The 19,120-nt window shown below is 33.2% G+C and overlaps 4 protein-coding genes and 1 pseudogene across 6 annotated transcripts; 3 read left to right on the forward strand and 2 right to left on the reverse strand.

Moving 5' to 3' along the window:
• Positions 1-1,965: 1,965 nt before the first annotated feature.
• Positions 1,966-4,023, forward strand: LOC25492386 (transcription factor RAX2). The gene is made up of 3 exons (XM_013600486.3): positions 1,966-2,200; positions 2,337-2,466; positions 3,110-4,023. The coding sequence occupies exons 1-3, from the start codon at positions 2,065-2,067 to the stop codon at positions 3,816-3,818; spliced, it is 975 nt and encodes a 324-aa protein (XP_013455940.1). The 5' UTR covers positions 1,966-2,064; the 3' UTR covers positions 3,819-4,023.
• A 4,743-nt stretch (positions 4,024-8,766) lies between these two features.
• LOC112420855 (uncharacterized) lies at positions 8,767-9,156 on the reverse strand. The gene has a single exon (XM_024780599.1). The coding sequence runs from the start codon at positions 9,154-9,156 to the stop codon at positions 8,767-8,769; it is 390 nt and encodes a 129-aa protein (XP_024636367.1).
• A 994-nt stretch (positions 9,157-10,150) lies between these two features.
• LOC25492387 (cytochrome P450 84A1) lies at positions 10,151-10,649 on the forward strand. The gene has a single exon (XM_013600487.3). It carries the CDS (start codon positions 10,151-10,153, stop codon positions 10,568-10,570), a length of 420 nt encoding a protein of 139 aa, XP_013455941.2. The 3' UTR covers positions 10,571-10,649.
• Positions 10,650-11,184: 535 nt separating this feature from the next.
• LOC25492388 (TATA box-binding protein-associated factor RNA polymerase I subunit B) lies at positions 11,185-16,261 on the reverse strand. 3 transcript variants are annotated; one of them, XM_013600489.3, is made up of 5 exons: positions 16,077-16,261; positions 15,220-15,821; positions 12,878-13,609; positions 12,621-12,754; positions 11,185-11,823 (listed from the first exon to the last, which is right to left on the reverse strand). In XM_013600489.3, the coding sequence occupies exons 2-5, from the start codon at positions 15,800-15,802 to the stop codon at positions 11,290-11,292; spliced, it is 1,983 nt and encodes a 660-aa protein (XP_013455943.2). In that variant the 5' UTR covers positions 15,803-15,821; positions 16,077-16,261; the 3' UTR covers positions 11,185-11,289. The 3 variants fall into 3 exon arrangements, with proteins under 3 accessions (XP_013455943.2, XP_024638479.2, XP_039689399.1); XM_024782711.2 differs by having other exon boundaries at positions 15,220-15,855; XM_039833465.1 differs by having other exon boundaries at positions 15,220-15,816; positions 16,121-16,243.
• On the forward strand, positions 13,929-14,619 carry LOC112421331 (deoxycytidylate deaminase-like; annotated as a pseudogene).
• Positions 16,262-19,120: the final 2,859 nt, after the last annotated feature.

Genomic DNA, 19,120 nt, shown 5'->3' on the forward strand with positions numbered 1-19,120 from the left:
TTTTCAAAAAGAATAGCACCAACGGCAAAGCCAAGAGTTTCCGATACAACTCATCCTTGCAGTCATCATCACACCGGGATATAATTTACTCTTTGAGGCGTTAATCAACTGTCTAGAAACTTCACCACAATTCAAGAAAATTTTATCAAGCAACAGATATTAAAATGAGTAGCCGTGCAAAAAATTATAACATCATCAACATAAAAGACATGAATCGAGACACTAACACTGCAGTAATAATTCATGGGGATCAATAAGCCTTTGGGCCGAGGCAAGCGAAATACTCCCTCCGTCCAAATAAACAGCCTTTGTCTTTTTCACAGGATTTATTTTGTGGGTTAATATTATCAAATTATCTTTTATTTGTATGTGTATTAAATTTGACTTTACATATTTCAAGATAAGTTAGTAGTATTAATTAGGGGTATGTTTAGAAAAAAATAATAAATGTATATAGTAATTTGAAAAGAAGTTTACATTTAGAGACATAAATAAAATCAAATAGGTGGTTACATATAGGGACGGAGGGAGTCCTCAACAAGACTATAAATGTTCCACAAATACAACTCAAATGATAGTGTTTTTTTTTTTTTTTTAGGAAACTCAAATGATACTTATAAGTTATAACAACATTGCTATATCATTTTATAACTAAAGAATACATTCAAAATTGAGATTTTCCACTTAGCCACCGGTTATTTGATAACTATAGTATAATAATAAAGTAAAGGGAAGAATACTAGGCCATCGTCATTTTGGTCGTAGTGTTTGGAAAGTGTCACAATTCTGGTAGCTGTACCCATCAATTCATAGTCCTGCTCTGCGTTGTCTCTCTTTTGGTAGAGAAATGATATTTAAATATCCATTTTGTGACAATTTTTTTTACAATTTTCTCTCTTATACTTACGTTATTTTTTACTTTATCTCTTTATTGTTTTGGTTTTCGTATCAATATCTACTTTTTCTTTGTAAATTATGATTATCCCATAAATTATCAACTAAATAGTTGTTCAAATAACACTCAACATTGGATGTAGCTATTTCTTCTTTTCTTTTTTTTCAAAACGTGGAAGAACAGTATGTATTTTTATTTATACATCACTTTATACTTTATCCATATAAAAAGATATCATCAAATTTTATTTCTCGTATTTTTTTTACTTCGTTTCATTCTTTTTCTACTTTTCACATTCACGATACGTTTTAACAAATTGGTTAAACTAGTTAAATCAAATAACATGGTTGGGTTGAATCTCGATTTAATTACATTTAGTTCAATCAATTTCAATTGTTTTTTATTTTAAATTTTTAATACTTTATGTTTATTTACATATTATTTTACTTTAATTATGTCGATTGAATTAATTAAACCATGAGTTAAAAGTTTCATGATGCTTTATTCAATTCCATTTTTAAAACATTGTTAGGCCGGATGCTATGATCCAGAAGTCCTGGCTCAACTGGTAAAATGCCGAAATTGTTAAACCGGATGTTATGATTGGGGTTCGAACCCCGGTACCTTCAGTTATGATCGGGGTTCGAACCCCAGTACCTTCACTTGTGTGTGAATTTATAATGGTTTTTCCATTTTCGTCTATCTAAAAAAAAAAACATTGTAAAGTAAAAGTAAAATTAAAATATACACACCTTAAAGAAATGTGAACAATATTTATCCTTTCATATACTAATATGGCTTTTGCTAAGTCTCCAACGTTGAAGATATGAGAGTTCTCTCTGACCTTAAGTACCCATCTTGCATAATAATATTAATAAATTATTAACCCTGCGTTGAAAATAAAATTGTACGTACATCTAATGTTCCATCTTTCCATTCATTTGACTTATGCAATTATGTTCCTCCCTCTCTCACTCACTAAAATAATAATACTAATATTATACTATACTATAAAATAATAATATTGTTTCACATTTTCAAAATCAAGGTCTCTTATTTATAAAGGCACTACCACTACCCACCAAATTAAGTTTCATGATCTAGAAAGTTAGAGTTTGGAAAATCAAAGAAAACTTGAAACTTTATTCTTGCTTGAGATATATAGAGAGATGGGAAGAGCTCCATGTTGTGACAAAACAAGTGTTAAGAGAGGTCCATGGTCACCAGAAGAAGATTCAAAGCTTAAAGATTACATAGAGAAACATGGCACTGGTGGAAATTGGATTTCTCTTCCTCATAAAGCTGGTAAAAATAAATCATGATGATTATGATTATGATTATTTCCATGAAAAATGTTTAAATTTGTGTTATATGATAATATTATAATTTATAACATTATAATATATACTCTTTATTTTTTATTTTTTTTATATATGTTTAGGTCTCAAGAGATGTGGAAAAAGTTGTAGATTGAGATGGCTAAACTATCTTAGGCCAAACATTAAGCATGGTGATTTTTCAGATGAGGAAGACAGAATAATTTGCAGTCTCTATGTTAATATTGGAAGCAGGTACACTTTACTACCTTTTTAGTGCAAAATGCAAAGTACAATTTTTTTCAACCCTTTTTGTTCTCTTCTCACCAATCTAATCTCAATATGATATTATCTATATTTTTATTCTTCTCTTCTTTCCCCTTTTAATCATTATCATTATAAACTTCAAGCTACAAGTACTAAAATACCAATAATGTATCTATTTTTTTTGGTGCAATAATGATTTCTCTATTTATCTAACTAAAATAGTCAAATGAAAAGAAATGAGAATTATAAGGGAAAAAAAAACAATTTTCTTTTTATTTTATAAAAATCTTGTACCTTTTTCAAGATTATAGCTTCAACTTATTTGAACCAAGAATAGTTAAAAATAAGATTTTTTTAGAAAAATGGGTGAGATGAAAATTATTATTAATTAAAATGACACTAAATATTATTTTACATTTTTCTCTAACTCTATGATCCCTTCACCAAAGTGACATCTCATGAACAATAGACTAGAATGAAAACAAAAATATTAACATACCAACTAATACACTAGCAATTTTTTTTATAAAAAAATTAATTTAAGACATGAAATTTGTTTGTCTGGGTAGTGGAAACCTAATCACCTTCCATGAATATAATCATATTTTTTATTTTTGATATTGATTTGTAGGTGGTCAATTATAGCAGCTCAATTACCAGGTAGGACAGACAATGATATCAAGAACTATTGGAACACAAAGTTGAAGAAAAAACTCATGGCTATGCAGTTTCCTACATTACATCATCAAAGAAAACCTTCATTTCCACCTTCTCCTTCTTCTCATCAATTCTTAGACTACTTTACACACACACCAACATCCCTCATAGATCTTCAAACCATTTCACTTCCTTCAAATAATTATCCAAACACAAGTTTCAACCCCTTTTACCAAAACCAAGAGTCCATGATTAGTGTTGTTAATCCTCCCATGCAATATAATTACCCTATTAAAGATAACATGTTTATGTTTGGAAGTGAAGGAAGTAGTTCTTCTGATGGAAGTTGCACTCTTAGTCATGGCAAAGAAATCAAGCAAGAAGAAATTGTTTATCATCATAACATGAATAGTGGTGGATTTGATGGCTACAATAATAATAATAATTTTATGATAAATGGTAACATTGGAAGTTTTGTTGGTGAAAGTGTTAACCAACATGAAGAAAAATCAAGTGGAGTTGGATATAGTTATAATAATGGTCAAAGTCAAACATTAAATCCATTACTAGATTATGGTCTTGAAGATATTAAGCAATTGATTAGTAGCAGCGGTAACAAAGGTTTTCATGTTGATGATATTCATAAGAATGAAGAGATTGGTATGTACTACTTTGATTATTAAATCAGAGAAAAGTGAAGGTGCACCATAAAGCTGAATGTAGAGGATCAAATTTGATGATATAATGGGGTAAAGGGTATGTTGGTGTAAAAAGATTCATAAGAGATTGACTTTGAGAGATTTTTTGGTTCATGTGTTTTTTATTTAATTAATGAAATGTTTCTCTTATGGTAAGTTTTATTTATATTTTGTGCATATCTTCTTGGTACTTGGTAGTGATGATAAACAATGGTATCACATGCATTATAGTTAATAGTTTGTTGATTAAGTTCTCATTTGTTAGCAATTGATCTTTGTCTTCTATGAACTCATTAAATTACATAACTAATATAAGAATTTGTGATCTGTTTACTTTTCAGAAACTACATTATTTAATTAAGCATTTCTTTTTAAAAAAATAATAATAACTCGGTATCCGATCCAATGATCGTTTAATCTAAGGGAACCAATTCCACCGCCTACTTGCGAAGGGCTCATTTAAAAACAGAACAAAGTTATGTATGAACTTACTCAACGAAATTTACACCAGAGACAATCGAACATAAAACCTTAAGAGAAACAATCTCTATAAGATCCAAAATCAACCACTCAGATAATTCCAAATGGGTTTGAATTAAGCACTCCTTAGAAGAATCTTTTCCAATGTAGCAAAAATTGAGTGAATATAAGAATACAAACTCGTTGACAACAAACCTCAATTTTCTTTACATTAATTAATATATATGACCAACAAAGGAGAGACTACGATGCAAGTGAAAATTTTGTTGTCTGGTGTGGAAGTATGGGACTAGATTAGCTGTAAAATTAATTTTTAAATTACCAAATTGGTAAATTTTACTATTGCTAGTCATTTTATTTGAACTAGTCTCTTTAAATTAGTGCGACGACTAGATGGCGGCAAAAGCCATGAAATTTATGTTTTCATACGAAAGAGAAGAGATGCCATTATTGTTGACAAATACTAGACCCTAATAATTTCTAGAATTTTCTTAGAATAACCTCTCCTTTTTTGTCAAAAAAGTATTATTTTTTTAAAATAGAAAATCAAATTAAGACTCCTATACTTCACTTTTACACACACCAATCGCATATGATAACGTGAATGTTTCTAATACAAGTAAAAAGTGGTTTTGTTAGAAGGTCCAACTACTTTACTTAAATTTCTATGGTTTTTAATAGTTGGTTTGAGTATAATAATTAAAAAAAATGTCTCGGCTTTGAATAAAACAACGAAGAAATTGTGTTTGTTAGCGTAAATTTTATTGACCTTTAATTAATTAAAAATATCTTAAAGACAAATTTTGAAATGTTTAAAATATATTTCTTTCAATACAAATTTTACTGTTTTTAATTTGAATCACTGGTTAGCATGACATATTAAATTAATAAATTATGTAAATGTTTTCTATTGAGGATTGACAACGTAACAATCTTGGTTAGTTTGTTTAAGAGTACAGTGTACGAAACGAAACAAAACAGGAAGAAAATGAGTTAGTGAAAGCGACAAAAGAAGGAAGATGATGTAAGTGTTTTTAATATTAATTGGTAGTGGAATCCCCCATTGGGAAACCAATCTTACAAGAATCCGCAAATTAATATGATCACCAGAAATTCTGTCAGAATTTGTATTTTGCTCATTTTTCAAATCTGATGCATATACTTACTTTCTAGTCAGACTAATATCCTCTTAAATCATGAATTTAATATCTGATGGATATGGTTCAACTGGTTAAGGGCATGTTGAGCTTATTCGTGGGAAGATTCTCGATATAGTTTATCTAAGTATGATACACAATTAATTGTTTTTTTAACAAGACAAAGTGGCAAACATTATATAAGATTTCCATATAAAAGTGAGGTTCTAGTTTCAAACACAATGAATGTATTTAACATAACAATTTTGCTGTATCGGTTAAACTATATCTTATATCGAGATCGAGACTATTTGCTCATATTTAGTTTGGAGGAGCGTTTTGAATATACCATGAATGATTTACACTAATAAATAAATAGTGGTGGAATTGCATACATAGATAAGTGGTTGACATTACCGGATATGAGTCACATTGTTGCAACTTGTTATAATAGAGTTGTTGTTCAATTGGTTTTTGCCTAAAAGAGGTCTATGACTATGTGAGACTTTTTTCCCAATCCGAGGTGCTCCACCATTTAACCTACATGCCCACACCAGGTGTCTTGACTTAATTCTCGGACATTTTCTTCATGTTTATTTGAAAGACGGTTGTTCATTACCACCACCTTGTACGGAGTGGAAGAATCACAAGATTGGTGAGGTTGTACAATGAGAGTTTGCATTCATAGATAGACAAGCTTTGTTAAAAAAAAACCTCATGTCTAGGGAGCCGAAACCGCCGAAAAAATCAACAAATCATCTCAATCTAATTTACTGCGACACTCACACTCCCGAAAAACCAAAAGGATAATTTGAAGTAACTGAAGAGCATGAAGATGATGCCTTATCAATAGCTAGTTAGATAGGCTATGCCATTTTTTTGTCGATGTTTATCCTTTTTTGTCAATATTACACCTACATATTTTTTCGTGGCCGATTATGTAACACCGATATTTGTGACCAATATGTAACTAACATTATATAGATTATATAAATATATGAAGTGAAATATTTTTTGGTGGCTGGTTATGTAACGGCAATTATTGCTCGTATTTTATAAAAATATGTCTCTAATTATTCAACTATTTATTTTATCTTTCATTTGGTTTTAGGCTAAAGTGTACTTTCCCCCCCTAACTTTCATAAAGTTGCAATTTTGATCCCCTATGAACAAAAACTACAATTTTGACCCCCTAAAATTTAGCCCTTTTGCAACTTTGATCATTTTTGCCAATTTTGACTGGTCAATGCCTATGTGGCACGCCACGTGTGCAATTAATGAATTAAAAAAAAATTAAAAAAATCATATAATCATTTTTAGATTTAATAAATGAAAAATGCAAGTGAAAGATGTCTGAAGATACACAAGTTGAAGTTAAAACTCATGTTTGATACTCCACCGTGAAGAAGACGATTAAGGTCTTTTTGACCCCTATCGACAAGTTGGATGAGTTAAAGGCACAACTTAACAGATATTTTGTCCATCTTGGTGAAAATCAAAGAACATCTCATGTATTTGTAAGTGTGAAAAGCTTGCGACGGATAAAGATAAAGACAGTTAGAAGACCGTGTATTTTTCTTAAGTTATACACGATGATGACGACATAGATTACATGTTTAAGTTAATGGTTGAAAAATAACATTTTAATCTTTGTGTCCGCTCCATTGAAGTGTAATATGTATTAACGTGTAATATGTTCAAATTTGTGTCTGTAATCTTGCAATTTAATGAATTTGTGTCGAATTTATGGATTGTGTATTTAACAACGAATTTGTGTAATTTGGATTGATTATATATGATTATGTTATGATGAGTATATTATTTTGTTGAAATTGTATAATTTGGATCAATTATTAGAGTATACTAATTACAGGTCATTAATAGTTTGATTATATGTAATAAATATTGTTATGCAGATATACTAGTATATCACCTGGCTAAACTCACGTTATACTAGTATAGAACATGAGTTAACTCAAGTTGAGGCAACGTGACTTAATTTACGGTCATGCCGAGCGTAATTTAAGTTATGTTGGCGTTATTTTCGACAATTTACGTGGGAGCGGACAAACTTGCCCGTTTTATTTTACCTCCCTAAGTCAACATACTTATATATTTTTTAATATAAAATTAAATTAGATCTCTATATCCTTTAAATTTGATCACAGCCAACAACTACTGTGGCCAGAAAACACAAATTCTCTATGTAAGCAATAGATTCACTCCTGATATGTACTAATTAATTAACAATAACAATTTCCACTTTACTTAATTAAGAAATATTATTAAGATCTATTAGTTGTCAACAAAGTTGACTATGAAAATAACTAATTTAGGTCTTAACCATATCCAGCTGGGGGACTCTGATTGACCATTGTCTGAGACCTATAAAACAATCACCACGTCATGTGAGCTACGTTATATTTTATTTATTATTTTCAATATTTTGGACGTTTTTTTTACAAGTTGAAAATGTTACATACAATATAATATTTCCACATATATAATGCGTTGAATGGAGAAATAGTAGTAATGTAAAATAATAAAAAGCCATTCAGTGCGTAGTGTAAACTGAAAACAACTGAATGATTAATCAAATAAATTACATTTCATACGCATTGGTAAAAAAGCAAACCAAACAAAATTTGACTAATTGGACGTTTAATTTGTTTCTTAGTGCAAAAGTTTCATAGCTGGCGACTTAATTACCATTAGAAAAAGTCAAGAAACTCTCTCATTTGTTACCTGCATACCTTCATTGCTAGAGTTAATATTTTAATATTGAGAAAGCAAGATTACAACTGCACAAAGAAAAACACAATCAACATTGCCGAATTTATTCCTTGGTTGGGTTGGTTTAATGGGCAAGAAAAGCACTTGATGTGTTTATTGATGAGATTATTGATGATCATGTGACAAAGAGGAAGAACAACATGGAGAACAAAGATATTGAGAATGAAGCAGATGTAGACATGGTTGATGAACTAATGGCGTTCCTTGATGAGAGTAATGGTGATGGTGCTGCTACAGAAATTTCACAATCAGCGCTTAAGCTTACTAGAGATAATATCAAAGCACTTATCATGTTAAGTACGTACAGTTTTTTTTTGGATAAGGTCAAGAGAACGATTAGGCATCAGGGGGAAACTGAAGCATCCCAACTAGGTTGGCACCCTACAGAGACCCCCATCTTCTACTGCCGCCCTGATACGTAATATTAATAAAAAAAAAGGGGAAAAAATATATACAAAGAGGAGGGACTAGACCAAAACCCTCAAAAGAAGAAAAGAAAGAAAACAAAACAAAGATAGAAATGCCTAAGGAAAACGGAAATTGGGCAAACCACTTCTATCCCTAGCAAAATCAACCGCCAAAGTAGGAGGCAAGGAATCAAACCAAACAGTGCTTGTCAGAGAATGACCAATAAAAGCAAGCTTATCAGCACAACAATTTCCCTCACGAAATATATGAGAGCAAAGAACAGTCATACCGTGTTGCAAACAATTATGCCAACGGTTTCGAAGAGAAATAGGAATAACAGAGGGATTCTTAAAGGCATGCACAACACTAGAAGAATCACATTCAATCCACAAACGAATCCAATGATTACTAGCAGCAAACTCCATAGCTAAAATCAAACCCAAAAGTCCCGCTTCAAGAACAGACCCATGTCCGACATTACTAGCAAAACAGCCCATGTCCGACATTACTATCAAAGAAACATTGCGACTCCACCCTCCAATTCCCTTACTTCTCCACAGTGGCGGAGCCAGGACCCTGGGGTAGGGGGTTCGAGCTTTCAACTTCATTAGAGATACCAAAATTTTGTGCAATTATTTTCTCTTTTAATTATCATTTATTTATACTACTAAATTTATAAATTTCGTCATTTTTTCCAATCAAATATCTAACTTTTTGCATAAATGTTTTAATTTTATTTATATTTTCCATATTTTTGTACAAATTAAAAATTTCAAAATCTATCAAATGAAAGTTAGAATATAATTTGTGTAGATTATAAATTTATAATTCTAAAGTATAATAATTTGGTGTATAACTTTTGTGTTCTTGAAATAAGTTTCACGGGAAGAAGTAAACATAATTTGCATAGGTTATTGGTTAGGAGAAAATGGGAGGGAGAGTAAATTGAGTACACCTAGCATTTAAGTTCATGAGAATAAGTAAGTATTATTTTTTTGTTTGGAAAAGATGACTTTTGAAACCAACATAATTAAATAGGATAAAAATTTGTCTTTTTTATTTATAATTTGGGACAAAGATAGTGAACTTTTTCTTGTTAAAAATTAGGATGGTGGGAGTATTAAGCTATGAAAGAATATAAAATATTAAGTAATATATATTACTTTAAAAGGAATTCAATTATTACAATTACTAATAAGAAAATATTACCAAGAATAACAAAATCAAAGAAAACAAATGTTATAGGAAAAACCAAATAGAGTATATCGAAAAACAAGTCAATTATCTCTCGTTGAGCCAAAAGCTATTGTGCTAACATAAAAGTGAGACTTGTGACATTTATAGAGTGAGGGAAACTTGGGTTATTACTTATTAGTGCAAAATCTTTGGGTCAGGTGGTGCAATGTTAAAATATCAGTAGGTTCAAGTAGCATGAAAACAGTGCCATCATGTGCAAAATTTAAAAGTCCAGGGGATGCAGCTGCATCCCCTCACTCGTACATGGCTCCGCCAATGCTTCTCCATGAGACAGCAGAAGATACTACCGTATCAGGTTACTTTATCCCAAAATCAACACGTGTTTGGATAAACGCGTGGGCAATTGGACGCGACAAAAGCGCTTGGGACGAGCCAGAGAAATTTAACCCGTCAAGGTTCTTGAACGAGGGTATGCCGGATTTCAAAGGAAGTAACTTCGAGTTCATTCCTTTTGGGTCAGGAAGAAGGTCATGTCCAGGGATGCAACTTGGACTCTATGCTGTGGAAATGACTGTGGCAAATTTGCTACATTGCTTCAAGTGGGAGTTACCTAATGGAATGAAACCAAGTGAGCTTGATATGAATGATGTGTTCGGTCTCACTGTTCCTAGAGCTGTTCAGCTTGTTGCTGTACCTAGTTATCGACTCAATTGTCCTCTTTGATTTATTTTCTAGTTGGTTTTATAGACTGTTTCATGATTTTTCAGCCAAAAATAATATAATTGGGGTCTCAAATTTTAATAAGTTGGAACATTTTAGACTCTTAATAAATATCATTATGTTGTGAATAGTATTTATCAAAATCACTAGCATCACACATTTCAATAGGTCGTAAATAGGAGCTGAGTGTCTACGTTGGCAAGCATATGAGCACAACAATTTGCCTCTCTCGAAGCATAACAAATTGAACATGTCCGGTCTCTACTATGAAGTAAAGTATGGATTTCATTGAGTAAAATATATTATTTCTTTTATTATTTAAATGGAAGTCTCAATTTCAATTACATGACTTTTTTTCTAAGACATTTTTTAAATGAAAGATGTTAGTAACCAAGTCTATAATACATACACACTTTTCATTTGTTAAATTTTATGCAAATCTCACTAAAATATACATCTGTTACTAACATTTAGTGAGACTTGCATATTTAGTGAGATAGCATAATAGCACTCCTGTTTTATTTGTTGAGAATAGGGAAGTGTTACAAAAACAAGCAAAGGTGAAGTATACTTGTTAAATTATTTTCCTTTTCTTAGTGCTTAATCATCATCTGTTGTTATCCCAATGTCACTCTAGTGAATTATTAGATATTAAAAGAAATGAAGTATATAATACACAATTCTATTTCAGTGATCAAATCAAACTACAAAAATAGTAGAAATTAATTTTCAATATTCAAGTTTGATAGTTCATCTTCATCCATCATATGATCTGATCCATTTTCAGTGGCCCTAACACTACAAAACTCGCAAGAAATATTGGGAGGCTTCAAATGCAAGCATTGACCAATCCGTTTCTCCAGCCAAGCAAGTCTTCTTTCAAGGTTCAAAACACCAATATGCAAAATCCGAATGTCATCAACATGCGCAGCTCTGGCAAAAGCCCGAAGCAAAATGTAATAATCAGCATGAGCAACATAGGACAGGGCACCTTTATCCTTCTTTCTGACATAGTGAACATAACCAAGCTTTTCCTGCTTGACACTAGGTGGAATGTAACAAAATCTGTTTTCCTCCATGTCTAATTTCAACTGTCTAATAGCTTCTGGCAAACTTCCTGAGGGATTATCATCACTCAAACATTTTCTTTTCTTCTTTTCCCTTTTAGACGTCTTTCCCACACATCCTTCATCTCTTGACCCCGTTCCGCTAAAAGAAGAATGGTATTGCTTCTCAGATTCTGATGGTTTAGTATTCTGAAAAAAAGATATCATCAATGAGAATTTATTTTGCCAAATGCCAAGCAATCTTCATAATGTAGTCGACCGAAAAAAAGGAACTCTCATAAACTAGACATAACATACAGATAGACTTGAGTTAAAATTTAATTTAGTTTGATAAAATATGCTCAACATAATTATCAAAGACTGGACATACACCCTTACGCCCAAAATTAGACATCTGGAGCGTGACCCAAGTGGTAAGATAACAGGTGGTCCAACAGATCTAGGGTAGGCTCCAATACCATATTAGGTTTTTATAATGGGTCTAACTCATCTTTACAAAACCGACTTGTAAGGTGAGATGTGTCACTCTTTATAAACTTATTTCATGCCCTACCTTTATCATGTGGAACTTGGGTTTTTCCCAATACTATATAAGCAGAGGAGGAAAGGTAACATGTGGTGTAAGTTTTCCTGATAAACATCATCAAAACAAAAGTTGTTAAATATTAGAAGCCTCCTCATTTTTGCAGGAAGAAAATTCCTTCCTTTATTCATATGTTTTTAAAAAATTAGCCCATAGACAATATTTCATTCTCCATATTACTTTTTTGTTCTAGTTTGGCGTCGTTCAAGAAATGGTGCTGTAACAAATATAGCTTTTTAAATTTCAAAGGTAAGAATTAAAAATCTAGATCAGCAAGGCAATTCAACTTCTTCATTGAAACACCCCAAGAAAGACTGGAAAGAAGTTGAAAGTAATTTCAAGATATTCTAATTACAAATGTTTGTGCATGCCTATGTAATAATTCATTCAAGTCTTCAATTACCTCTTCATTCTGATAATGTTTCCATAGGATTTCCATCATATTTGTTTCTTCATAACTCCCTAAAGATGGTTCTAATCCAGCAAACACAACATCCTTACAGTATTTGAGATATGTAGGTAAGTCCTTGGAATACTCTGTCAAAAACACGGCATGTTATGCTAGCTAGATAGTCATTAAACTGTTGTCAGAAATAGGAGGAAAGAGAATATAAGCTCACACAACATAGGTTGAACAAGATGATAAGTAAATAACTTTACCATGGGTGTCTGCAATCTCATTATATATTGCATGAAGGTGTTGGAGAAGCCCCGTACAATCCAATTCGTGTTTCTGTTGTTCAACTGGATCTTTAGCTGAATCTTTGGCACTATCATTCTGAGATAAACTTTTCTCCCATTCTCCATAACCATTGATGTTATACAAAATCCTTATTGCTACCACCAGAACTGATACAACACAAACATGAGTAGGTAGCTTAAAATAATCCTTGGATAAGGATAACCACAAATCTGGAGACATTGACCATTCATAAATGCGGCATGCGTATGGAAGAATCTTTTCAACAGGAAGAGATAATTTTTCAAGATAACGATAAGCTAATGCATAGAAGTTCACAGGAGGTAACTCCAAGCCTATAAACTGAGAAATGGATGAAGCACATGACTCTAGTTTATGTACCGAAAGAGCTCGCTGAGGCCTGAACATTAAACTTGAACTGATAGGACAGGCAACTGGTGGTCCCATGCGGCTTTCAAGTTCGAGAAAAGCAGAAAAATATGGAAGCTTCCCTTCACATGTCCACTTAATCATGTCTGACGGCATGATGGCTTCCCTGGCAATATGACATGCCAAATATGAAACAACAATAGTACAGACTACTGGAATCCTATTCCTTAAAGACCTAAACCATATAAACGCAGCTCGCTGACCAAACATATTGTGGGGTTCTGATTTGTATTTGCCACGTATGTTATAATCTTCTGGTTCTCCTGAAAACAAAAAAGAAATAAACATAATGAATTACAAGATATACTTGAAAATATGTCAACCATCTTCAGGGTGCCGAAAAAAACTATAATAGACACTTGATTAACATGAAACATTAAGGCAAATTTCAAGTCCATCCTCTTATCATATTGTTCTTCCCGTAAATTCAATAGTTACGGGCACAAATTGAAGCTTTAATAATTCTAAGGTAAGTTGCACCAAATCAGATACAAGATGCAAGTGAGAGTGACCTTCCACAAATCCACAACACAATTGAAACTGTTTTTGCCCAAACATTCATAATTGTGATTTGAAAACTCCATGAACTCTCGAGAAGTTACTCTAGTTGCCACCGCAACTGCGTTCGGAGCATTGGCCTCTGCAATCGCTCTCCATTTCTTCTACCGCTCTCAAACTCACTCATCCAAAACCAAATCCTCGCAAAACGGCACCATATCTTCTTCTCGCGTTAGAAGTTCTGGGGACCCTTTTGACCCCACCAAGCGCAAAGGATACTTGTCTTGGGATGATTATTTCATGGCTATTACGTTTTTGTCTGCTGAAAGATCCAAAGACCCTAATAGGCAGGTGGGTGCTTGCTTAGTGAGTCAAGATGATATAATTCTCGGCATTGGTTATAATGAATTTCCAAGAGGTTGTTCTGATGACAAGTTACCATGGGCCAAGAAATCTAGGACTGGGAATCATTTGGAGACTAAGTACCCTTATGTCTGTCATGCTGAAGTAAATGCTATTCTTAACACAAACCATGCATCTGTGCTGGACAGCGGCTGTACTGTATGTGACCATGTTTCCTTGCAATGAGTGCGCCAAGATCATAATCCAGTCAGGAGATTCTGAAGTCATTTATTTTGTGGAGAAGAAATTAGAAAATTCAGATGTTACATATACTGCCTCTCACAAGTTACTTTCGTTAGCTGGTGTAAAGGTCAGGAAACTCCAACCAGTGATGAGTGAAATTCATCTGAAGTATGAGGATCACTAGATTTGAAGCTTGTCATGACATGTAATCAATGTTTGTAGTAACTATATTCAAAAATCAGAATTATGGGAAGATGATGACTGTGGCAATTACTTCAAATATATTTGAATTTCTCCTCAAAAAAAAAAAAAAGATGCAAGTGAGAGTAAAACTTTCAGTTAAGGGAAAAGATAAGTATAGCGACAGTTTTTGTCCCGAATCATCCCGAGAAGTGTATTTAGCCTATACATGTGCCAGCACCAGCATGTATGCCGCAAAAGAAGGAATTAAAGTGGGAGCAAATTGTGTCAAAAATACACTATCGGGATTTCTCGTGAAATTTTTCTTCGCGTAAAATAGCATTCCTCTGATAAATATCAGGTTTCTTAAAAATTAAAAAGAAACAAATCAATACAAACCTTTCATGAACAAGACTATGTAATATCCCCACATATGTTGCAAGCAAATAAAAAATAATAATTAATTCGTACATTATGTTCCAATCAAAACCAATAATATGCATTAATATTCATGTTGAGAAATTGAATTTTTCATACAGAAACAAATAGGGATACACTTATTCTAATGTAGCAGAAATATTAAGGAGGAAACTAAATTTGACATTATTACCTTCGTTCTGCATCTCAGAGTCATGAATTGCTTTATCAGCCCAGTCATCATCGAAAACACCAGTCTTTGAGACAAACCTCAACCAAATTGGTCCAACCAAGCCACATATTAACGGGGTAACCTTAAACTCCTTCACCAGTGCTTCACATTGAAGCTCAATCATCATCTGCAACCCCATTATGTACCGCAACCGTATCTCCTTGTAGTACTGTTCAATGCTTACAACTGTCGAGCCTCCAAAATCTGCGGGATTCGAGGGATCACACTGGGATTGGTCAACATTCTCGGCTTTTAATTTAACCTGGGAATCATCTTCTAGCCCAAGTTTCCGAAGAAAATTGGATTGGGATGGGTTACACTGAGAGATGGGTTGGACGTAAACTGCATCAGTAGGAGCAGCTGTCCTGCGTTGGTGACTGGCCAAGTAGATACCGGCACCGATAGCGTCTTCCTCTTCGGCGCCAGTGTCGACAACATCGAGATTCTTTTCTCCACAGGCAGAGCAGTAGTAGAAGCCATCCGATTCCAAAGCTTCACCCTCATAGGTACAGCTTTGACAAGTAAATGTAACGACATCAGCCATTGCAGGAGCAAAACCTTTGCTGGAAATTTCTAGATTTCAGTATTATTCTGGGCCTGGATATACAGGGTTGAGAAACAAATAAAAGAAAAAGATAGATGGGCACAGAAATTTGATTGATAATTGTTGTCTAGTCCCCTAAAATTGCTGAAATTCAAAGCTTTCAATTTTAATTTATACACTAGCATTATTCAGTGAAGTCATAACATTAACATTTATGAACAAATTCGGAGGCATAAACAAAACTAATAAAAAAAAATGAACAAGCTGCTATTACCTTCAATGGAAAGAGAGTGGAGATTGAGCGAAGGTAGAACTAACCAATAGTGTAGCCACAAGCATCAATGCAACTTTGTAGGAAGCCATTGTAGAAAATTGAAGACGAAGAATTGAAAATTGAGATGCCTTAAACGTGTGTTTTTCGCTGCAAACCCTTTTCATGTTGCGCTGATTTTTATCTAAAGTTTTAGGGACGAGGAAAATAATGGACTTTTTTTTGGTAATAATGAAAAATTGAAAATTGATCTACATAAAACCCATATTGGTAATTTCCACCTTTGAATCAATTTTGACACAAATATCCACCTTACATACAAATCACTTTTGATTTGATGTAGCCAAACCAAAATCAATTCTCGCTGCCGTGTAACCAAACACACGTTAAGTTGTTGTTTGTAACCACGTGGTGACGCATTCTAGACTCGCATGTTTGTAAAGAGAAAAATATTCACAAGAAAATATATTGATCTACTATAAGGTAGGGATGGTCATGGTTCGGTTTGGGATAAAAATTGAATCGAACCGAACCGAATGGAACTGTTTGATAAATTTAAAATTATTAAACCGAATCAAACTGTTTGTATTTTGAACTAAATCAAATTCTTTCAAACCAAACCAAACATAAATGTTATTATTGATATCGTTGAAAAAAATATAAAAAATCAAATGGAATCGAATTTTAGAAAATTTTAAAATTGAACCAAACTGATTTGAACCGAACCAAAATGTTTCAGTTCCATTCCAGAACTGTTAGTAATGGTTCATTTTTTTTTTGTTTGGTTCGGTTCAGTTCGGTTTTTTTGCTTTATTGCCCACCCATAGCAACGGGAAGAGGAGAGGTGAGGGAACGCCGACGCAACAAGGTACTATCGTGGGATGGACGGCAGCCACAACAGAGTTTTTCGTCGGGTAGTTAGGGTTATGAAAGAGAAGGAATGAAATCATTTTCTTTATGTTTTGTTTTTTAATGGGATAATTTTTGCTTGTTGGTCAGATTGGGAATAATGTTTTTGATCCCGAAGTTCTTAAGATTCATTTGATACTATTTGTAACGCCCTAGTTGTTATTTAATTATTTTTAGTTGATTTAAAGTCTTTTATATGATTTTAAATTATTTGTGTTGACTTTGTGGTGTGGTGTATTTTATTAAATGACTATTTTTATTATTTAATAGAATAAGAGAGAATTAGGATTTAATTGGAGTTTTGGGGTTAAATGAGAATTAAGTGAATTTAGTGGGAATTAATTAAATATTGGGAGGTTATATTTATTGAGAAAACTAGAAAATAGAAGTCAGAAGCAGTTTTCACATACAATAGAGTTTTGGGAGAAAAACCAAGAGAAGAGCCAAGTGGGGAGAATCAGATTTTGTAGAGCTTTGTTCATCGATCTAAGGTAAGGGTGAGGTTAACTTTCAATGATTATAGTTTATATAATTCTGATTCTGATTTAGCAAAGGTTCTGCATAGTTTTGGGGAATTGGAAATTAGGGTTAAGAGTGAGAATTGAGGGTTAGATGATGGAAACATGTTGAATTGGTGTAGAAACTGTGTACAGGCCTTAGAAGATTCATAGGTTGATGTTTAGAATCAGTTTTAAGGTTAGAACCATGTGATTGAGTGAATTTTTGAGAAAAACTGCAATCTGCCCGTACTGACATTCATCGCTCGCCTCCGCGAGTAGCTTGTCTCACCTCGCGAGTGAGCCATGTTCATCGCTCGCCTCGCGAGCAAGGTCGCTCGCCATAGCGAGTACCAGATGAAGAAACTTTGATTTTTAAAATGTTATTTTAGGTCGTATATTGGATGGTTTTGAGTGCCTGGACATGTATAGAGAGGACTGGGCAAGTTTTTAGATCAAAGAGAGGATCAGGGAGCTTAAATATGAGGATTTAATGAGAAAAATGTCAAAACTCCCGAGAGCACCTATTTTCTGTTCGCCATGGCGGGTTGTGAGTTCGCCATAGCGAGTGAGTGATTTCCTGAACTCGCCATAGCGAGTAGTGAGGCTCGCCTCGCGAGCAACCTTTTGGCAGACTACCTAGTTAGGTTTCTTGCGATCTGTTGTCGCACGTGACAACATGAGTTGACCCTTGAGGTAGGGGTAAAGTTATTAATGATTATACAGAGGTTCAGAGAGAATGAATATGATGACTAATGATGTTGATTTAAGTTGACGAATTAAAAGTGGAAATATTTATATGTTATGAAAGATGTTGATATCAGTTATACTTGTTGTATATGATGATTATTATTGTTGGTGACTTGCTGCTTATTATTAACTAATGTTGCCTTGTTGTTGTAAAGTATTAATGTCATTAAGATCCGAAGTTGGTCTAAGTTGTATTGTCGAGTTAAAGTCGTGTCGCAAGTTGACTATGTGGAGGTGTAAGACATATTTAAATATGCATTGTAGAGTAGTAGTTGTCGTTGTCCATGTTGTTGTTGTAATTGAGTTGTATGTTGATATACACAAAGTCGCGAGTCCATTACATACTTACAAACTATTGAGGGCTCATGCCCTGGAATGTTTATCATTCAACTGTTGAGGGCTCATGCCCTGGAATGCCTTGTCATTCAAATTGTTGAGGGCTCATGCCCTAGAATGCTTGGTCATTCAACACGTTGAAACTGGTATCACACACATATTGTAGTTGTTGTTGTTGTTGTCGTTGTTGTTGTCATTGTTGTTGATGAGTTGTTGTCGTTGTTGTTGATTGAATTTAGTAAGTGTTATTTAAGTTGAAGAGGTGTGAACTTTATTGTTGAATATATGTTGCTAATTATGTTATTTAATTAAGTTGTTAAATTAAGTTGATGATTTATATATCTATTATTATTGTTTGTGAATCTCACCCTTCTGCTTGGAAATGTTGCCCTTCGTATGGGTAACTTGCAGGTGATCCAGAGTAGTTGAAGTTATTGCTGTTATGAGTGGACTCCTCACATGTGTCATAGAGCTCTGATACGTAATGGGATGAGAATAACATGTCGTTGTATTTTATCATCCTTTATGTATCATTTATGAACCTGTTGATGTTGA

This window comes from Medicago truncatula, chromosome 4 (genome assembly GCF_003473485.1).
Source record: "Medicago truncatula cultivar Jemalong A17 chromosome 4, MtrunA17r5.0-ANR, whole genome shotgun sequence".
Taxonomy (NCBI): domain Eukaryota; kingdom Viridiplantae; phylum Streptophyta; class Magnoliopsida; order Fabales; family Fabaceae; genus Medicago; species Medicago truncatula.

Coding starts and splice junctions, on each gene's coding strand:
- LOC112420855 (XM_024780599.1), bottom strand. CDS start 9,156: ATGTCGGACATGGGCTGTTTTGCTAGTAATGTCGGACATGGGTCTGTT.
- LOC25492387 (XM_013600487.3), top strand. CDS start 10,151: ATGGCTCCGCCAATGCTTCTCCATGAGACAGCAGAAGATACTACCGTA.
- LOC25492388 (XM_013600489.3), bottom strand. CDS start 15,802: ATGGCTGATGTCGTTACATTTACTTGTCAAAGCTGTACCTATGAGGGT. Junction 13,610..15,219: donor CTCTGAGATGCAGAACGAAG/GTAATAATGTCA, acceptor TTTTGTTTTCAG/GAGAACCAGAAGATTATAAC. Junction 12,755..12,877: donor TGAGATTGCAGACACCCATG/GTAAAGTTATTT, acceptor TGTTTTTGACAG/AGTATTCCAAGGACTTACCT.
- LOC25492386 (XM_013600486.3), top strand. CDS start 2,065: ATGGGAAGAGCTCCATGTTGTGACAAAACAAGTGTTAAGAGAGGTCCA. Junction 2,201..2,336: donor TTCTCTTCCTCATAAAGCTG/GTAAAAATAAAT, acceptor ATATATGTTTAG/GTCTCAAGAGATGTGGAAAA. Junction 2,467..3,109: donor TATGTTAATATTGGAAGCAG/GTACACTTTACT, acceptor ATTGATTTGTAG/GTGGTCAATTATAGCAGCTC.